We start from the raw sequence: 19,221 nt of genomic DNA on the forward strand, positions 1-19,221 counted from the left end.
GCTATTTTTTTCTTACCAAAAATAATAATTTAGAAATCACCTCTAGTCTGTGTAGTTTTTATACTTGCTGTCTGTCCCGTCTCTGTTCCACTCTGAATGACTAGGGGTAGCTGTCAGTCATCTCAGTGGTCCCTTAATAGGCTAGTGTAGTTTCACCGTCAGTTATTTCATCTTGTTCTGACAGATCTCGTGGCTGAAGCAGAGCATTCTTCTCATCCGTTTAAAATATCATCAAGACCGACTGTGCACTTTCATTTGCCAGCTACAGCACCTGTCATTCAAAAGAGCCTACTCTGAAATTAGCGGGTTAAGGTGTAGGTAAGCTTTTGCTATTATAGGTATATACGGTGACAGATACTAGTTTGATTTGAAAATGGGGCGCATGAGGAAAACGCTTAATGAGTATTGTGCACAATACCCTGATCAAGGGCTGACGTCTCTGCGGCAGGTCAAAGCGGGCCAGTCTGCCTTGCCTCCAGTGACTCCAGCTGTGCTTAAGCAGGAGAGGGGCAGAGCTCAAAGTCCGAATAATAAGTACAAGTTAGTTCTGTTCAGGGCTGAGCGCCGCCCGGTGGGAGGGAGGGTTAGGTCGGCCAGGGTGTCCTCAGCTCACCGCGCACCAGCGACCCCTGTAGTCTGGCCGGGCGCCTGCGGGCATGCCTGTAAGCTGCCCGAGAGCTGCGTTGTCCTCCGACGCTGTAGCTCTTGGGTGGCTGCATGGTGAGTCCGCAGTGTGAAAAAAAGCGGTCAGCTGACGGCACACGCTTCAGAGGATAGTGTGTGTTCGTCTTCGCCCTCCCGAGTCAGCGCAGGGGTGGTAGCAGTGAGCTGAGCTTAAAAAATAATTGGCCATTCTAAAATTGGGATAAAATAATAAAAATAATTGGCAACGACTAAATTTATATTAAAAAAATAAAATAAAAATAATAAAAAGTTCTGTTCAGCTATCTAATGTTTTATACTGTGCATATTATTTTTTTCTTGTAAATTTATGCTACAAAAGTCTGTAATACACTTTATATGCTGCGTTTTCTGCGGTTTATTTGAGACATTTTTTAAATTTGTGTAGGAACTTTAGCTTTACAAGGTATTATTATTATTATTTATTATTTATTTCTTAGCAGACGCCCTTATCCAGGGCGAAAGGTATAGCTTCACTGTGACCAAACGTTATTTGAATTAGAATGTTGGTAACCATGATTCCCTTTCGAGTATGAAATGTAACCATTACCTCATGGGTATTAATTTTTTGATACTGTCTAACCTGAATAGATATTCCAAAGCTGCACGTAGTGCCAGTGACACAGTCGCACCCTGCCCCCAAGGGCATAAAAGAGACTGTTGGCACTCAAAACGTCATCATTTTTCCTTTCACCGGTCTGAGAGAGAGATCTATGGACAGATAAGTGACACATAGTGTTACATGTGATTGTATTATTATTGTTCGCTTGTGTTTATCATTGCAAATTGTTGTTTTTACGTGTTTTAGTAAAAATTACTTCACGTATTGTGCACTCAGCCGTGGTTGTTTGTTAGTCTTTCAGCGGCCCTGTGCTCCGCTGCCCCTTCCCCGGGATCGAACGCCTTAAGTCGGCTACTGGTGCTCTCTCGTAAGCTGCTAGCTTCGGTTGAAGCATTATAAAAAATATATTAAAATATCGGTAATTGATTGATTACTGTTTTGTGTGAGAAGAAATTGTTTTCTCTGTTGTATTTTCATTTATTTATTTATTTATTTTTTACAGAAACGTGGCTGCTGTCTTGAACAGTGACGCGCGCTGGGTCAATCTGCTTTTCCCAGTGTCTCTGTACCAACCACATTAAGATCTGCTTGCAGATTTAGTGTGAAGACTGTTAGGGCTCAAGCAGTAGGCTTTCCTTAGGTTTCGATCTGTTGGTTAGCCAAAAAACGTTATAGGTGGGCATCCCTATCTCGCTCCTGTGGTAACTGTAGGTCCCAGACTTGCTACCGTTCCCGCCAGTACTTTTGTACAACGAACGAGGTTACCCTTCCGATTCACTAGCAGTCGCTGGGCTCAGCTCTGCTTCGGGTCTGATTTGCTTGCAGTCCTTCTCGCAGTGTTTCGTTGCCGCTCTGGTCTCTGCTTGCAGTGCCATTGCGAGGGCTGTCACGGTGACAGCAGGCTTCCTCCAGTCTTAGGGCTGTGTTGTGTTAAGCCAGAAGCTATACATGTGGGCATCCCTGCATATTGCTTCCTAGTGAACAAGGTTTCCGTACCGTACCGTACCGATGGTACTGTGAGCTATATACTGTACTGTATAGCTGTATATAGCGTACATTGGGCATTATAATATTAGCACTATACCGTACTGTTTGTACCATACTGTGTATTACCCACCATATTGCACTGCACTGAAAAATAAATAAATAAATAATTGTGCACTATAGAAGATAGTACAGATGTTAAGCATTCGATACGTTGATACTAGTAATACAGGCTATACTGATAGCAATTACAGTTCAAGGTCGTTTGCATTGCACACCACTGCAGTTACATTATGCCATTATGCCGGGGTTTCATTTGTGCGACATATGCAAGAAAAGTCTCCCCACGGAGGACAGGCATGTCTGGGTCCGGAGCATGCTAAGGAGGTACTTGCCAACCGTAGCTATTGTGAGTTTTGTGCGTCCTTTTCTACTCGTACATTAGAGAAATGAGTGTCGCGAAGCTCTGTAGAGCGATCACTGGACAAGGTTCCCCTCCCTCTTCAGCTCAAAAGAGAGCTATATGCTCTCATGACAGCTCTATGCCTAAGTAGGAGAACACGTAGGAGACCAGCTTCACGGTCCTCCTCGTCTTCTCCTTCCCCCTCCCCTCCTCCGGCTCCCTCGCCTAAGAGGAGAAAAAAGAGACATAGGTCTCTGTCACACGGCTGGCTGAGTGGTGCCGTCAGATCCAGGAAATGAATAACACACAGGACAGATGAAATGAAATGATGAAAACGCTTGCTTGCGCCAGTTTATTATAAATAAAAAGGTTTTAACAAAACACAGGACACGGCACTTTTGCCAAAATAAACAGACAAACAAAACGAACAGACACTAACACACAGGGCCGAACACTAAACAAACAAGTACCATGCTGGTCCTCACTATCAGCAGAGCTTTTGCCACTGATTAAGAGGGCCGCGGACATTTTAAATGTTCCATGGCCTGTAGACAAGCGGAAACACTACATTTATGAGAATGGTCCCGCTGTCTCTCAAGTGTCTCTTCCGGTACACCCGGATTTCCTCTTTGAGAGGCATTCATCCTGGGGTCACCCAGCTACAGCGCCTGCTGCTTCAGTTTCTTGGGAGCGCTGTACAGCCTGCATGAGGCAGATAAACTTGGCTTGGCTGATTTTCCATGAGTAGATGCCGCTATCGCATCATTGGTGCAAGCCTCTAAGTTAGTGTTTTTAAACAAGGACGCCACCTGCCTGAATAAACAGTGCCGGGTTTCGGAGATCATGCTTAAAAAGGCTTATTCAGCTGGTGCCTTTGCTGCACGGCTGGGAAATTATAACAGCATCTTGGTGGCTTACCAAAGCTGTTTATTAAAGTCTCTTTCACAGTGACAGACCCACACCACAGTAGCTCAAAGAACTGCAGCTGGTGAATAAAAACCTGCTCTGTATATCTAAATTCAACGGGCAGGCCGTGTGTAGGAACCTGGCTGCGCTAGTAGCTGCAAGACGTCAGCTCTGGCTGTCTCAGGCGCGCATAGTGGATGGTGATAAGGCACCATTGCTGGATGCTCCCATAACTCCAGGACACACTTTTGGTCCTGCAGTAGATGACATGCTGCAGCGCTCTCATCAGGCGCGTGAGTCTACTAAGGAACTGGTGCGCCTGATGTCAAAGAGGCTGCCTCAATTACGTAGACAGGCACAAAACTGGAAACCAGCAGCCTCAAGGACCGGCACAGCTGACACCTGCTGAAGCCAGAGGGGGGTTTCACAACCGACCCATGACTACACAAAGGGGGAACTTCAATGAGCCTCAGACAAAGCAGCAGCCTTAGCAATTTGCTGCCACAGGCAATTCAGACACGTTAGTCACGGATCCAAGAGACACATTAGTGTTGTCTCAGGAGGTGACAGCCCTGCTGCAGAAACAGACTATTTGCACAGTTCACCTCTTCACTTAGAAGAAGGTTTTTACTCCAGGTACTTCCTGGTGCCCAAACGGGATGGTGGCCTCAGACCAATCCTTGATCTCACTCCATATCTGAGTCGACGGAGGCTCAAAATGTTAACCATGCAGCAGCTGTTGCAGTCAATAAGGCCAGGCGATTGGTTCACTGCGGTGGATTTAAAAGACGCCTATTTCCACATCCCCATAAGAGCAGGGCACAGGAAGTATCTCAGGTTTGCTTTACAGGGGATAGCTTATGAGTTTCATGTATTACCGTTCAGCCTCTCTCAGCCCCCCGTGCCTTTTCAAAGTGCATAGAAGCTGTTCTGGCCCCATTGAGACATCAAAGTGCTCAATTACCTGGACGATTGGCTCATTTGTGCTCAATCTCCAGTGCAGGCAAGGGCTCACACGAAACTCGTCACAGACCACCTGCTTCGGTTAGGTTAGGAGTGTGTCTGGATTCCAAGACCATGTTGTCCACTCTGTCAGAGAACAGAGTGCAGAAAATAGCAGCTTGTTTGAAGCTTTTTAAGCCCAACAACAAACTCACAGTACAGTAGTGACGTTTCAGAGGCTCCCGGGCTTGATGGCAACAGCTTCCCAGACCCTTCATTTGGGTCTTCTACAACAGCAGGCTGGTTCAACAGCAGGGTTTTTCAGCCTGCATTGAACTGTGGCTGTCTGATGACAGTATCTCGGCACTGTCTGCAGGCTCTATCCTGGTGGACACAGCCAGCTCACCAACACTTAGTGGTAGCGCTGGGTAGCGTTACAAGGAGGAAGGTTATAACCACAGATGCATCCAGCCTCGGTTGGGGTGCTGTGTGGAATGGCAGGGGAGCGCAAGGAGTATGGAGACCCCCATGGCAGAGTCTCCATATAAATATTCTAGAACTGCAGGCCGTGTTTCTAGCCTTGCAGATTTTTTTACAGGAGGTTCAGGGGAGTTATGTGTTTGTCCGGATGGGCAACACTACTGTGGTGGCATACATAAACCACCAGGGCCGGCCTCAGGTCCCCCAGTCTCCACCAGGTTGCCGCAGGCTGCTGCTTTGGGCGCACCGTTACCTCCTCTCACTGCGGGCAGTACATCTTCCTGGGGAGATAAATTGGGCAAATCAAGGACAGTCCCCAGTGCCTCGGAATGGAGGCTTCACCTAGAAGTGGTGGTCTTCATTTGGCAACGGTTCGGGAGAGCACAGGTGGACCTGTTTGCCACCCAAAATTTGGATTCATTGTCCCCTCTGGTTCTCAATAATGGGAGCAGGGGACCCCCTGGCAATAGATGCAGCTGAGGCAGCTGCTATATGCTCTTCCTCGACTAGCCATGCTCCCGCTGTGCTTAGAAAAGATCAGGCAACCTGTCCCATAGCAGTTATACTGCAATTTTTACAGGACCTATTTGATAAGGGGAAATCCCCCTCTACTTTAAAGGTCTATTTGGCAGCCATATCGGCTTGTCATATTAAGATTGATTCAGTCTCCTCAGGAGCTCATTTCCTGGCGGGGCAATTTTTAAGGGGTGCAGCGGCTTTGGCCAGCTATAAGAACACAAGAAAGTTTACAAACGAGAGGAGACCATTCAGCCCATCTTGCTCGTTTGGTTGTTAGTAGCTTATTGATCCCAGAATCTCATCAAGCAGCTTCTTGAAGGATCCCAGGGTGTCAGCTTCAACAACATTACTGGGGAGTTGGTTCCAGACCCTCACAATTCTCTGTGTAAAAAAGTGCCTCCTATTTTCTGTTCTGAATGCCCCTTTATCTAATCTCCATTTGTGACCCCTGGCCCTTGTTTCTTTTTTTCAGGTCAAAAAAGTCCCCTGGGTCGACATTGTCTATACCTTTTAGGATTTTGAATGTTTGAATCAGATCGCCGCGTAGTCTTCTTTGTTCAAGACTGAATAGATTCAATTATTTTATCCTGTCTGCATACGACATGCCTTTTAAACCTGGGATAATTCTGGTTGCTCTTCTTTGCACTCTTTCTAGAGCAGCAATATCCTTTTTGTAACGAGGTGACCAGAACTGAACACAATATTCTAGGTGAGATCTTACCAATGCATTGTAAAGTTTTAACATTACTTCCCTTGATTTAAATTCAACACTTCTCACAATATATCCAAGCATCTTGTTGGCCTTTTTTTATAGCTTCCCCACATTGCATAGATGAAGACATTTCTGAGTCAACATAAACTCCTAGGTTTTTTTCATAATTACCTTCAATTTCAGTATCTCCCATATGACATTTATAATGCACATTTTTATTGCCTGCATGCAATACTTTACATTTTTCTCTATTAAAAGTCATTTGCTATGTGTCTGCCCAGTTCTGAATGCTGTCTAGATCATTTTGAATGACCTTTGCTTCTGCAACAGTGTTTGCCACTCCTCCTATTTTTGTGTCGTCTGCAAATTTAACAAGTTTGCTTACTATACCAGAATCTAAATCATTAATGTAGATTAGGAATAGCAGAGGGGGCATAAACCCTGTTGTATGCTCTGCAATTATCCATTGTTGATGTTGCATCCTCAAAAAAATCAAGCAGGTTAGTTAGACACAATCTCCCTTTCCTAAAACCATGCCGACTAGCTCCCAGGATACTGTTACCACATAGGTAATTTTCCATTTTGGATCTTATTATAGGTTTCCATAAGTTTACATATATAGAAGTCAGGCTTATTGGTCTGTAGTTACCTGGTTCGGTTTTGTCTCCCTTTTTGAGAATCGGTATTACGTTTGCAATTTTCCATTCTGTCGGTACAACCCCTGTGTCAAGAGACTGTTGCATGATCTTGGTTAGCGGTTTGTAAATAACTTCTTTCATTTCTTTGAGTACTATTGGGAGGATCTCATCCGGCCCAGGTGATTTGTCCTAGTCCCTTTAACACTACTGCCTCTGTTATGCTAAAGTTATTTAAAACTGGATAGGAACAGGTCGACATGTGGGGCATGTTGTCTGTGTCCTCCTTTGTAAAAACCTGTGAAAGGTAATCATTTAATATATTTGCTATTTTTTTTTTCTTCGTCTATGATTTTGCCATTTGTGTCTCTTAGACATTTAACCTCCTCTTTGTATGTTCTCTTGCTGTTATAATATTGGAAAAATATTTTGGAATTGGCTTTAGCCCCCTTAGCAATATTGATTTCTATCTCTCTCTTGGCCTTTCTAACTTCCTTTTTGACTTGTGTTTGCAGTTCCAAGTACTCCTTTTGTGTACTTTGTTTTTGGTCCTTTTTAAACGCTTTGTAAAGTGCCTTTTTTCGCTGAATATTTTTTTTAATTCATCTATTAAACCATTTTGGCCATTTTGTTTTAGATTTAGATTTGTCTACTTTTGGGATGTAATTGTTTTGTGCCTCTAGTACTACATTTTTGAAAAACAGCCATCCCTTTTCTGTGGATGTTTTCTCTATTTTACTCCAATCTACTTCTGTTAGTCTCTGTTTCATACCTTCATAGTTTGCTTTTCTAAAATTGTAAGCCTAAGCTTTAGTCATTACTTTTGGGGTTTTAAAGATCACTTCGAATGAGACCATGTTGTGGTCTGAGTTTGCCAATGGCTCTCTGACCTCTGTTTTAGTTATTCTGTCTTCGTTATTTGAAAAGACTAAATCAAGGCATGCCTCCCCTCTAGTCGGTGCCTTGACAAATTGCGTTAGGAAGCAGTCATTTGTCATTTCCACCATTTCAATTTCGTCTGTCGTGCTCCCCACCGGGTTTTCTCATTTTATATGGGAGAAGTTGAAATCCTCCATTAGTATGGCTTCTCCTTTGCTACACGCATTTCTAATGTCATTGGATAACAGATTATTTTGCTCGCCGTCTGAATTTGGCGGGCTATAGCATGCTCCTATTATTATGCCCTTTGAATTTTTGGCATTATTCTGACCCATATTGATTCGGCATTGCTTTCTTCGTCCAGATTTAACACCTGGGCTTCAAGATTATTTCTTATGTATAGCGCTACCCCTCCGCCTCTTCTGTCCTGCCTGTCTTTCCTATACAGTGTATATCCACTAATATTATATTCATCTCCATCACTCTCAGACAACCACATTTCTGTAACACCTATCACATCGTAGTTACTTGTTAGTGCAGTAGCTTCAAGTTCTAACATTTTGTTTCTGAGACTTCTAGCATTTAGAAGTTGTTACCCTTGTTTTGATGTGGTCTCCCTCTGTTTTTTTTGTTTTCTCCCCCCTTCCTTTCTAGTTTAAATGCTTCTGGACCTCCTCAAGGATCCTTTCTCCGAGTAGATTGGTTCCCTTTTTGTTTAAGTGCAGTCCGTCCCACCTGTATAGATAGTCCTTGTTGTAGAATGTGCTCCAATGTTCAAGAAAGATGAAGCCTTCCTGTGTGCACCAGAATTTCAGCCATGCATTTTGATTTTGTATTCAAGCTGACCGTATGGTCCTTTGCAAGGTGCCGGCAGTATCCCAGAAAATACCACAGTTTTGGTCTTGTCTTTTAATTTCCTTCCTAGCTCTCTGAATTTGTTTTGCAGGAGGCTTAATATGGTGTTGGAGGCTTAATATGGTGCTGGAAGCACTTATGAAGTCTCCCTTTGAGCCCTTATATTCAGCAGAGCTGAAATATGTATAAATGAAAGAAGCTTTCTTACTTGCTATTACATCTGCGAAGCGAATGAGTGAGATGCAAGCCTTTTCGGTTGCAGAAGTCTGCTTAAGTTTTGCAGAAGCCAGGGCGAGTGTCACACATCGCACTAATCCTGCTTTATTGCCAAAAACCATCTCGGCATGCCACATGAACCAGACGGTAGAGCTTGAGGCTTTTCACCCGCCTCCTTTCCAGCCTGTAGAGAGAGGCAGCTCTCATTATTCCAGGTTTAAAAGGCATGTCGTATGCAGACAGGATAAAATAATTGAATCTATTCAGTCTTGAACAAAGAAGACTACGCGGCGATCTGATTCAAACATTCAAAATCCTAAAAGGTATAGACAATGTCGACCCAGGGGACTTTTTTGACCTGAAAAAAAGAAACAAGGGCCAGGGGTCACAAATGGAGATTAGATAAAGGGGCATTCAGAACAGAAAATAGGAGGCACTTTTTTACACAGAGAATTGTGAGGGTCTGGAACCAACTCCCCAGTAATGTTGTTGAAGCTGACACCCTGGGATCCTTCAAGAAGCTGCTTGATGAGATTCTGGGGTCAATAAGCTACTAACAACCAAACGAGCAAGATGGGCTGAATGGCCTCCTCTCGTTTGTAAACTTTCTTATGTTCTTATGAATGAGCCAACTTTCCCCCCTCCAGAGAAGCTCACTGCCCATTCGACCAGGGGCATGGCAACTTCATGGGCTTTATTCCAGGGCGCAACTGCCAGAGACATTTGTGATGCAGCGGTGTGGGCTACACTTTTACGCGGTTCTATCGGCTGAATGTCATAGATCCACAAAACCCTGGGTTTGGAACAAGAGTGTTAAGGGCGGCCTCGAGCACAACCTAAAAGCATAAAATTGGAGGCGAGTTCCCCCTCAATGTTTTTAGCCTTGTCACTTGTACTGGGTTCCTCATGGTAATGCACAAGGTGGACTTTGCTGTGCCTTGTAGCTTTCAATTGGTCTGCAAAAATTCCTTGCAACATCTTTGGTATGTCTACCCATGAGGTAATGGTTACATTTCTTACTTGAAAGGGATCATTAGGTTATTATCATATCATATTATCTGAAATAGAAATGTAACCATTAACCTTCAAGGTCGCTGCGTCTTGAGGGAAAAATGATGACGTTTTGAGTGTCAACAGTCTATTTTATGCCCTTGGGGGTGGGGAGCGACTCTGTCACTCGCACTACGTGCAGCTTTGGAATATCTATTCAGGTTACACGGTATCAAAGGATTAACACCCATGAGGTAATGGTTACATTTCTATTTCAGGGAACCAGTTTTGTTTTGTTGCTTGTTGAAAATGATCAGGGGTTTCTCTAAATTAGACATTTCTCAATGGCATTAAAAGTTTTTTTTTTTTTTAAGCATAAAGGTCGATTTCACCCATGCTCTGCTTGAATTGAAAAATAAAGATCGAAAAAAAACAATAAATTCTTTCAAAAATAAACGTTGATATTAATCGTCGATTTGCAAAAAAATAAAAATCGAATAGTAGCAAGCCTACATATATATAATAGGGACTGATTTTATTCTTAATACAAGGGCGGTAAAACGTGACTGACGTGTACTGGGTAACGGATATCCGAGTGCTGACTGAATTGTGTAGGGTGCAGTGTGGATTGTGTAGGGTGCAGTGTGTAGGGTGCAGTGTGGATTGTGTAGGGTGCAGTGTGTGGTGTATTGTGCAGTGTGTAGGTTGCCGTGTGGATTGTGTAGGGTGCAGTGTGTGGTGTATTGTGCAGTGTGTAGGTTGCAGTGTGTAGTGTGCAGTGTCGATTGTGTAGGGTGCAATGTGTGGTGTATTGTGCAGTGTGTAGGGTGCAGTGTGTGGTGTATTGTGCAGTGTGTAGGGTGCAGTGTGTGGTGTGTTGTGTAGTATGTAGGGTGCAGTGTGATTTGTGTAGGGTGCAGTGTGTATTGTATAGTGTGTGGTGTTGCAATGTGTTAGTGTAGCAGTGAGCATTGTGTAGTGTGCACTGCTCATTGCATAGTGTGTAGGGTGTATTGTATAGTGTGTAGGGTGCAGTGTGTATGGTGTATTGTATAGTGTGTAGGGTGCAGTGTGTATTGTATAGTGTATAGGGTGCAGTGTGTAGGGTGCAGTGTGTATTGTGCAGTGTGTAGGGTGCAGTATGTGGGGTGTATGATATAAGTGTGTATGGTGCAGTGTATGGTGTAGTGTGTAGGGTGCAGTATGTGGTGTGTATGATATAAGAAGTGTGTATGGTGCATTGTGTGGTGTAGTGTGTAGGGTGCAGTGTGTATTGTGTAGGGTGCAGTGTGTATTGTGTATTGTGTATTGTGTAGTGTGTAGGGTGCAATGTCTTAGTGTAGCAGTGTGTATTGTGTAGTGTGCAGCGCTAATTGCATAGTGTGTATGGTGCAGTGTGTAGGGTGTATTGTGCAGTGTGTAGGGTGTGTAGGGTGTATTGTGCAGTGTTTAGGGTGTGTAGGGTGTATTGTGCAGTGTGTAGGGTGTATTGTGCAGTGTGTAGGGTGTACTGTGTAGTGTGCAGTGTGCAGTTTGTAGGGTGCAGTGTTAGGCTCACCTCTCCCATCACAGCTATGGGAGTCTCTCCTTTAGCCTGCGCCACTCTGTGCTCTATCAGGTAGTACATGTACTCGTCATAGAGCAGTCTGATGAGGTGGAAGGATCCGAAACTGGCTGCACTGCGCAGGGTGAGGTCTCGAATCACCATCGAGCTGGAAAGAGAGAGAGAGAGAGAGAGAGAGAGAGAGAGAGAGGTCAGTGTATATTATAGTAAGGGCTCTTCGTTTTCGTTTTTTTATTTTTGATCACGTGATGTCCCTGTTTTTGAGCAGACTAAATTCAATTAAACTCTTGGAAAAGTGTTGATTGTGAAACAAGTTCAGTTTAGTTTCGGTCAGCAGTTCTGTGAGCAGTCACCAAAAAGATGTGCTCCTGAAAAATTATATTTATACTATTTTTTAGTGAAATGGAATGCAAATTAATAACACAAAGATATGTAAACAAATATTGAACTAAATAGAAAAGAAAAATAATGTGTACAAATTACAAGCACATCAAAACAGAAGAAAAAGAAGCAAACCCACCCAGGATCCACAGAGCTAATGAAATAAACAAAAATACACAGAGAGGAGGTAAGAATAGGAGAGAGAAGAAAATTAAGAAAGAAAAAGGAAGGAAGAAAAAAGAAATAAAGAAAGAAGAAAATGGAGGTAAAAGTAAGCGCCTCTTACAGCTACTACAGTTAAAAATAAATACAATAATAATAATAATAATAATAATAATAATAATAATAATAATATACATTTAAAAAATACAACAACAAATAATATAAACTAAAAGTTCAAGTGTAGTTACCCTAAAAAGTATAGTGGTTATAACTGTTCACTTTCAAAAAAGCAGTTGCAGTTGGAAGTGAGTTTGAAATTGCAACTTTAAGTGTAGCAAGTTGTTGCGGTTGCCAAGCAGAGTGCAGGCAGCAGGGAGGTGCAATACCCTGTAGAGCTGAGCAATGCACAGACCAGTAGGCAAGATAAAAAAACAACCTCAGCTTCCACACTGAACACCCCAAAACCTGGCACGCTGTTATATGTAGCAAGCACGGAAACAGTAAAAGAGGAGGGATCTGGCACGGAAGACAAATTATCATGGGAGAGTACTCAGACAGCACAGTCCTCATAAACATATACCACAATGGGACTGTGGTGATCCAGGGAAATGAGGCCAGCCTCGACTTCTTTGAGGAATTCTTTCAACCCCTGAAAGAAGAGGTAGAGAAGGAAAATATACATCCGGCAACCACTGACCCTGAAAACACAGCACCAATCGCAGATGACATTAGAAATGCATGTAGCAAAGGAGAAGTCATACTAATGGGGGATTTCAACTTCCCCCATATAAAATGGGAAAACCCGGGGGGGGAGCACGACGGATGAAATTGAAATGGTGGAAATGACAAGTGACTGCTTCCTAACGCAATTTGTCAAGGCACCGACTAGAGGGGAGGCATGCCTTGATTTAGTCTTTTCAAATAACGAAGACAGAATAACTAAAACAGAGGTCAGAGAGCCATTGGCAAACTCAGACCACAACATGGTCTCATTCGAAGTGATCTTTAAAACCCCAAAAGTAATGACTAAAGCTTAGGTTTACAATTTTAGAAAAGCAAACTATGAAGGTATGAAACAGAGACTAACAGAAGTAGATTGGAGTAAAATAGAGAAAACATCCACAGAAAAGGGATGGCTGTTTTTCAAAAATGTAGTACTAGAGGCACAAAACAATTACATCCCAAAAGTAGACAAATCTAAATCTAAAACAAAATGGCCCAAATGGTTTAACAGATCAATTTAAAAAAATATTCAGCGAAAAAAGGCACTTTACAGAGCGTTTAAAAGGGACCAAAAACAAAGTACACAAAAGGAGTACTTGGAACTGCAAACACAAGTCAAAAAGGAAGTTAGAAAGGCCAAGAGAGAGATAGAAATCAATATTGCTAAGGGGGCTAAAACCAATTCCAAAATATTTTTCCAATATTATAACAGCAAGAGAACATTCAAAGAGGAGGTTAAATGTCTAAGAGACACAAATGGCAAAATCATAGACGAAGAAAAAAAAATAGCAAATATATTAAATGATTACCTTTCACAGGTTTTTACAAAGGAGGACACGGACAACATGCCCCACATGTCGACCTGTTCCTATCCAGTTTTAAATAACTGTAGCATAACAGAGGCAGAAGTGTTAAAGGGACTAGGAGCTCTTAAAATAAACAAATCCCCTGGTCCAGATGAGATCCTCCCAATAGTACTCAAAGAAATGAAAGAAGTTATTTACAAATCGCTAACCAAGATCATGCAACAGTCTCTTGACACAGGGGTAGTACTGACAGACTGGAAAATTGCAAACGTAATACCGATCCATAAAAAAGGAGACAAAACCGAACCAGGTAACTACAGACCAATAAGCCTAACTTCTATTATATGTAAACTTATGGAAACTATAATAAGATCCAAAATGGAAAATTACCTATATGGTAACAATATCCTGGGAGACAGCCAGCATGGTTTTAGGAAAGGGAGATCATGTCTAACTAACCTGCTTGATTTTTTTGAGGACGCAACATCGACAATGGATAATTGCAAAGCATACGATATGGTTTATTTAGATTTCCAGAAAGCTTTTGACAAAGTCCCGCATAAAAGATTAATTCTCAAACTGAACGCAGTAGGGATTCAAGGAAATGCATGCACATGGATTAGGGAGTGGTTAACATGTAGAAAACAGAAAGTACTGATTAGAGGAGAAATCTCAAAATGGAGCGAGGTAACCAGTGGTGTACCACAGGGATCAGTATTAGGTCCTCTGCTATTCCTAATCTACATTAATGATTTAGATTCTGGTGTAATAAGCAAACTTGTTAAATTTGCAGACGACACAAAAATAGGAGGAGTGGCAAACACTGTTGCAGCAGCAAAGGTCATTCAAAATGATCTAGACAGCATTCAGAACTGGGCAGACACATGGCAAATGACATTTAATAGAGAAAAGTGTAAAGTACTGCACACAGGCAATAAAAATGTGCATTATAAATATCATATGGGAGATACTGAAATTGAAGAAGGGAACTATGAAAAAGACCTAGGAGTTTATGTTGACTCAGAAATGCCTTCATCTAGACAATGTGGGGAAGCTATAAAAAAGACCAACAAGATGCTCGGATATATTGTGAGAAGTGTTGAATTTAAATCAGAGGAAGTAATGTTAAAACTTTACAATGCATTAGTAAGACCTCACCTAGAATATTGTGTTCAGTTCTGGTCACCCCGTTACAAAAAGGATATTGCTGCTGTAGAAAGAGTGCAAAGAAGAGCAACCAGAATTATCCCGGGTTTAAAAGGCATGTCGTATGCAGACAGGCTAAAACAAAGAAGACTACACGGTGATCTAATTCAAGCATTCAGAATTCTAAAAGGCATTGACAATGTCGACCCAGGGGACTTTTTCGATCTGAAAAAAGAAACAAGGACCAGGGGTCACAAATGGAGATTAGATAAAGGGGCATTCAGAACAGAAAATAGGAGGCACTTTTTTACACAGAGAATTGTGAGGGTCTGGAACCAACTCCCCAGTAATGTTGTTGAAGCTGACACCTTGGGATCATTCAATAAGCTGCTTGATGAGATTCTGGGATGAATAAGCTACTAACAACCAAATGAGCAAGATGGGCTGAATGGCCTCCTCTCGTTTGTAAACTTTCTTATGTTCTTATGTTCTTATAAGTACATTCTATTTCATTACGATTAATTAATATAAAAACAAACAAACAAAAAAAAACTAAACATGAGATCTTTTTCAATCAGTTGTTGGAACATACAGGGTTTGTATTCCTCGGCTTTCGGGCCAAAGAGCAGAGACCCTGCATTTACTAAAAATGTAAATAACTTAGATGTTGTCATTTTGTTAGAGACGTGGTGCTGCACAGACGTGATCACTCACTGTCCTCAGGCTACAGGGAAGTCATAGTGCCATCCATGAAACTGAGCACAGTCAAGCGTGGCAGGGACTCCGGGGGAATTATAGTGTGGTACAGAGGGAAGCTGGCTAACTAAATCAGCCCAGTCAAACAAGGACCAACACACACATGGCTCAGAATAAATAAGGGCATAGCCCTGTGTAACAAAGATATATATCTATGTGCAGCCTACACCCCACCTTCTGAATCCCCCTATTACAATGAGGAATGAGGCCACTTCCAGGCCCTGGGAAATGTGCTGCTCTGTGGGGATTTCAACACCAGGATAGACACAGAGCCTGACTGTATTAGTACACAGGGTAACAGCCATGTATTTCGACAGACCACTCTGTACCTCACACCCACCACAATACAGAGAAACAAGCCTGACCGCATTGTAAACAAGAATGGGAGAGAGTTAGTGCATCTCTGTCAAGCCTTGGGTCTGTACATCGTTAATGGCAGGATCAGAGGGGACTCTTTAGGGAGGTTCATCTACTGCTCAGCTCTTGGGACAAGTGTAGTCGACTATGCCATAACTGACATGGAACCCTCCTCTATCAACGCATTTGCTGTCAGGCCACAAATCCCCCTGTCAGAGCACAGCCAAATCACTGTGGTCCTGAAAAGAATTGGACAACCCAGGAATACGCACACCCAGCCCGGTAAGCTGTACAACTTAAACCAGACATACAGATGGGCAGCAAACAGCACAGACGAATTTACCAAAGCAATTAGTTCCACCCAAATCACTAACCTTATTAATATTTTCAATATAACACAATACCAACATAACAAGACAGACGTAAATCTGACAGTTGAATGCATAAATGAAATAAAAGCAGCAATTATGGCAAACCTCTAAAAATTAAACAAGAAAAAAAATTAGAAACCCAAATCCAAAGAAAAATGGTTTGATGATGAATGCAAAACTACAAGGAAAAAACTAAAAATGATCTAATCGAAACATCATCAACCACACAACCCAGATTTACACCTGCAGTACTGTGAAAACAATATAAACACACCCTCAAACAGAAAAAACAAAAACACATCCACAAAACTCTCACCGAAATTGAAGAATCCATCGATCAAAATCAGTTCTGGGATATGTGGAATAATTTAAACACAACAAAACCGCAGTGTGGAAGGGTGGTGGTATTCACTGACACAGGAGACAGAAGATTGAACTTGAAAACACCGCACAGGTGCCCAGTTTTATTTATTTTCTTTTTTATTTATTTTAACCCACAGAGGGCGCTGTTGTCTGTGGCCTGTGTACCGACAACAGTAATCAGGACCACAGGTTACCAACACAGGTATATGAAGGCGCACTCATATGGGCTCAAAAATAATAATGAAAACCAAAGGCGAAATGAAAAGGGAAAATAAAACACAGTAATAAAACTACAAAACAAAAGTGCCCCACCCCAACTGCCGTTATGCCGGGCAGCTCGGGTCTCGCTGTGCACTATACACTGGGGTTGCCAAGGGTCCCCTATCACTACACGTGTCCCCTCGGGTATGTAACCATATATTTTAATAAAGTTTATTTAAGGCTGGCGTCTTCCTCAGCCGTGCTTGCCTGATTTTATTCTCACACGCTCTGTGTTTGTTTATGCTCGCCTCCTCAGCTAGCGTCACTGGGTTTCCCCTGGTCATGGCCACCCGAATGCACATGATCTGTAACCAGGGTGAAGTGTCACCCCAGGAGGTAGTACCGGAGTGACTCCACTGCCCATTTTACTGCGAGACACTCCTTCTCGATGGTACTATAGTTTTTCTCACGGGGAAGGAGCTTCCTGCTAATATACAGGACCAGGTGCTTCCCCGCATCTCCTGAGACAACACTGCCCCGAGACCTGTCTCTGACGCATCAGTCTGCAGGGTGAACCTCCTACTGAAATCAGGACTGCATAGCACTGGCTTGCTACACAGCCTTCGTTTCAGTGCGAGAAAGGCCCTCTGGCACGGCTCCGTCCACTGAACCGTATTTGGGGCAACATTCTGGGTGAGATCTGTCAAAGGAGCAATGAGCGTGGCGAAGCTCAGGATGAACTTCCTATAATAGCCCGCTAGTCCTAAGAAAGAGCTCACCTGGGTTTTGGTCATAGGGACTGGTCAGTCAGCCAAGGCTTTCACCTTAGCAATCATCAGTCTGATCTGGCCACTCCCTACTCGATACCCTAAATACTCCGACTCACTCTTTCCAATGGCACATTTCTTTGGGTTAGCAGTGAGCCCAGCCTCCCACAAGGACTGCAATACCGCCGCCACCTTACCCAGATGACTCGGCCAACCCTCACTGTGGATAACCACATCATCTATGTAAGCAGCGGCGTACTGCTGATGGGGCCGCAAAATGCGATCCATCATCCGCTGGAAAGTGGCTGGTGCTCCGTGCAACCCAAAGGGCATGGTCCTAAATTGGTACAACCCAAAGAGAGTCGAAAACGCTGTCCTCTCGCTGGATTCCAGGGTCAGGGGTATCTGCCAGTACCCCTTCATTAAATCCAGTGTCGTCATAAATTGAGCCCTGCCTAGATGCTCCAGCAACTCATCTACCCGGGGCATTGGATAAGTGTCAAACTTCGATTTGTCATTAACTTGCCTGAAGTCAATGCAAAATCGAGTTGACCCGGCCGGCTTATCCACTAAAACAATCAGACTGTTCCAGTCACTTTGGGACTCCTCTATTACACTCAGTCTGAGCATCTCATCAATCTCTGCCTTTATTAGAACATAAGAAAGTTTACAAACGAGAGGAGGCCATTCGGCCCATCTTGCTCATTTGGTTGTTAGTAGCTTATTGATCCCAGAATCTCATCAAGCAGCTTCTTGAAGGATCCCAGGGTGTCAGTTTCAACAACATTACTTGGGAGTTGGTTCCAGGCCGTCACAATTCTCTGTGTAAAAAAGTGCCTCCTATTTTCTATTCTGAATGCCCCTTTATCTAATCTCCATTTGTAACCCCTGGTCCTTGTTTCTTTTTTCAGATCGAAAAAGTCCCCTGGGTTGACATTGTCAATACCTTTTAGAATTCTGAATGCTTGAATCAGATCACAGTGTAGTCTTCTTTGTTCAAGACTGAATAGATTCAATTCTTTTAGCCTGTCTGCATACGACATGCCTTTTAAACCCGGGATAATTCTGGTCGCTCTCCTTTGCACTCTTTCTAGAGCAGCAATATCCTTACCGAATCTTACCGGACACAATGTCCTGAGTAAGAGTCAGATTGGGTTTCTACCAAAACACTGACCATATTTACACCCTGCACACCCTTATTAAAAATTATTATAAAATTCTCCAAAGCAAAGTAGGGGGTAAAGTTTATGATATAATTAAATCAATGTATTCGGAAAACAAGTGCGGAATAAAAATTGACAACAAAAGAAAAGAGTTATTTTCACAGGGACGTGGAGTGAGACAGGGCTGCAGCCTGAGTCCAACGCTGTTCAATATTTACATCAATGAGTTAGCAGTGATGTTGGAACAGTCTGCAGCTCCTGGCCTCTCTATACATGACATGGAAGTAAATTCCTGCTCCATGCAGACGACCTGGTCTTGCTGTCACCCACTGAACAGGGGCTGCAGCGGAGCCTGGCTGCTAGAGCAGTTCTGTCAGACCTGGGCCCTGGCAGTGAATTTGAAAAAACAAAACAAAATCATGATCTTCCAAAAAAAGGCCAGATCTCAGGAAAACATATACCACTTTACTCTAAGCAACACCGCCCTAGAACACACACTGAATTACAGTTACCTCGGACTAACAAGCAATGCCTCAGGGAGCTTTGGCTTGGCAGTGAATGCATTAAAAGAAAAAGCTTGCAGAGCTTTCTATGCCATCAAAATAAGGCTCTATAAAATCAGTGTTCGCGCTAGGCCGCGCCATTGCGCCAATGCCCCCCTGAAATAAAAAAATGTACCGTTGAATTCCTCTTAAAG

General features: G+C 43.0%; 1 protein-coding gene across 6 annotated transcripts in view; it reads right to left on the minus strand.

Moving 5' to 3' along the window:
* rfx1a (regulatory factor X, 1a (influences HLA class II expression)) overlaps window positions 1–19,221 on the minus strand; it is a 163,960-nt gene that overhangs the window by 4,403 nt on the left and 140,336 nt on the right. For all 6 annotated transcript variants that reach the window (XM_059008332.1, XM_059008331.1, XM_059008330.1 and 3 more), the window contains one exon: window positions 11,323–11,476. In XM_059008332.1, the coding sequence (XP_058864315.1) occupies window positions 11,323–11,476 (154 nt within the window). The remainder of the gene's footprint in view (window positions 1–11,322; window positions 11,477–19,221) is intronic.

The sequence above is a fragment of the Acipenser ruthenus genome, chromosome 36, assembly GCF_902713425.1.
Source record: "Acipenser ruthenus chromosome 36, fAciRut3.2 maternal haplotype, whole genome shotgun sequence".
NCBI lineage: Eukaryota > Metazoa > Chordata > Actinopteri > Acipenseriformes > Acipenseridae > Acipenser > Acipenser ruthenus.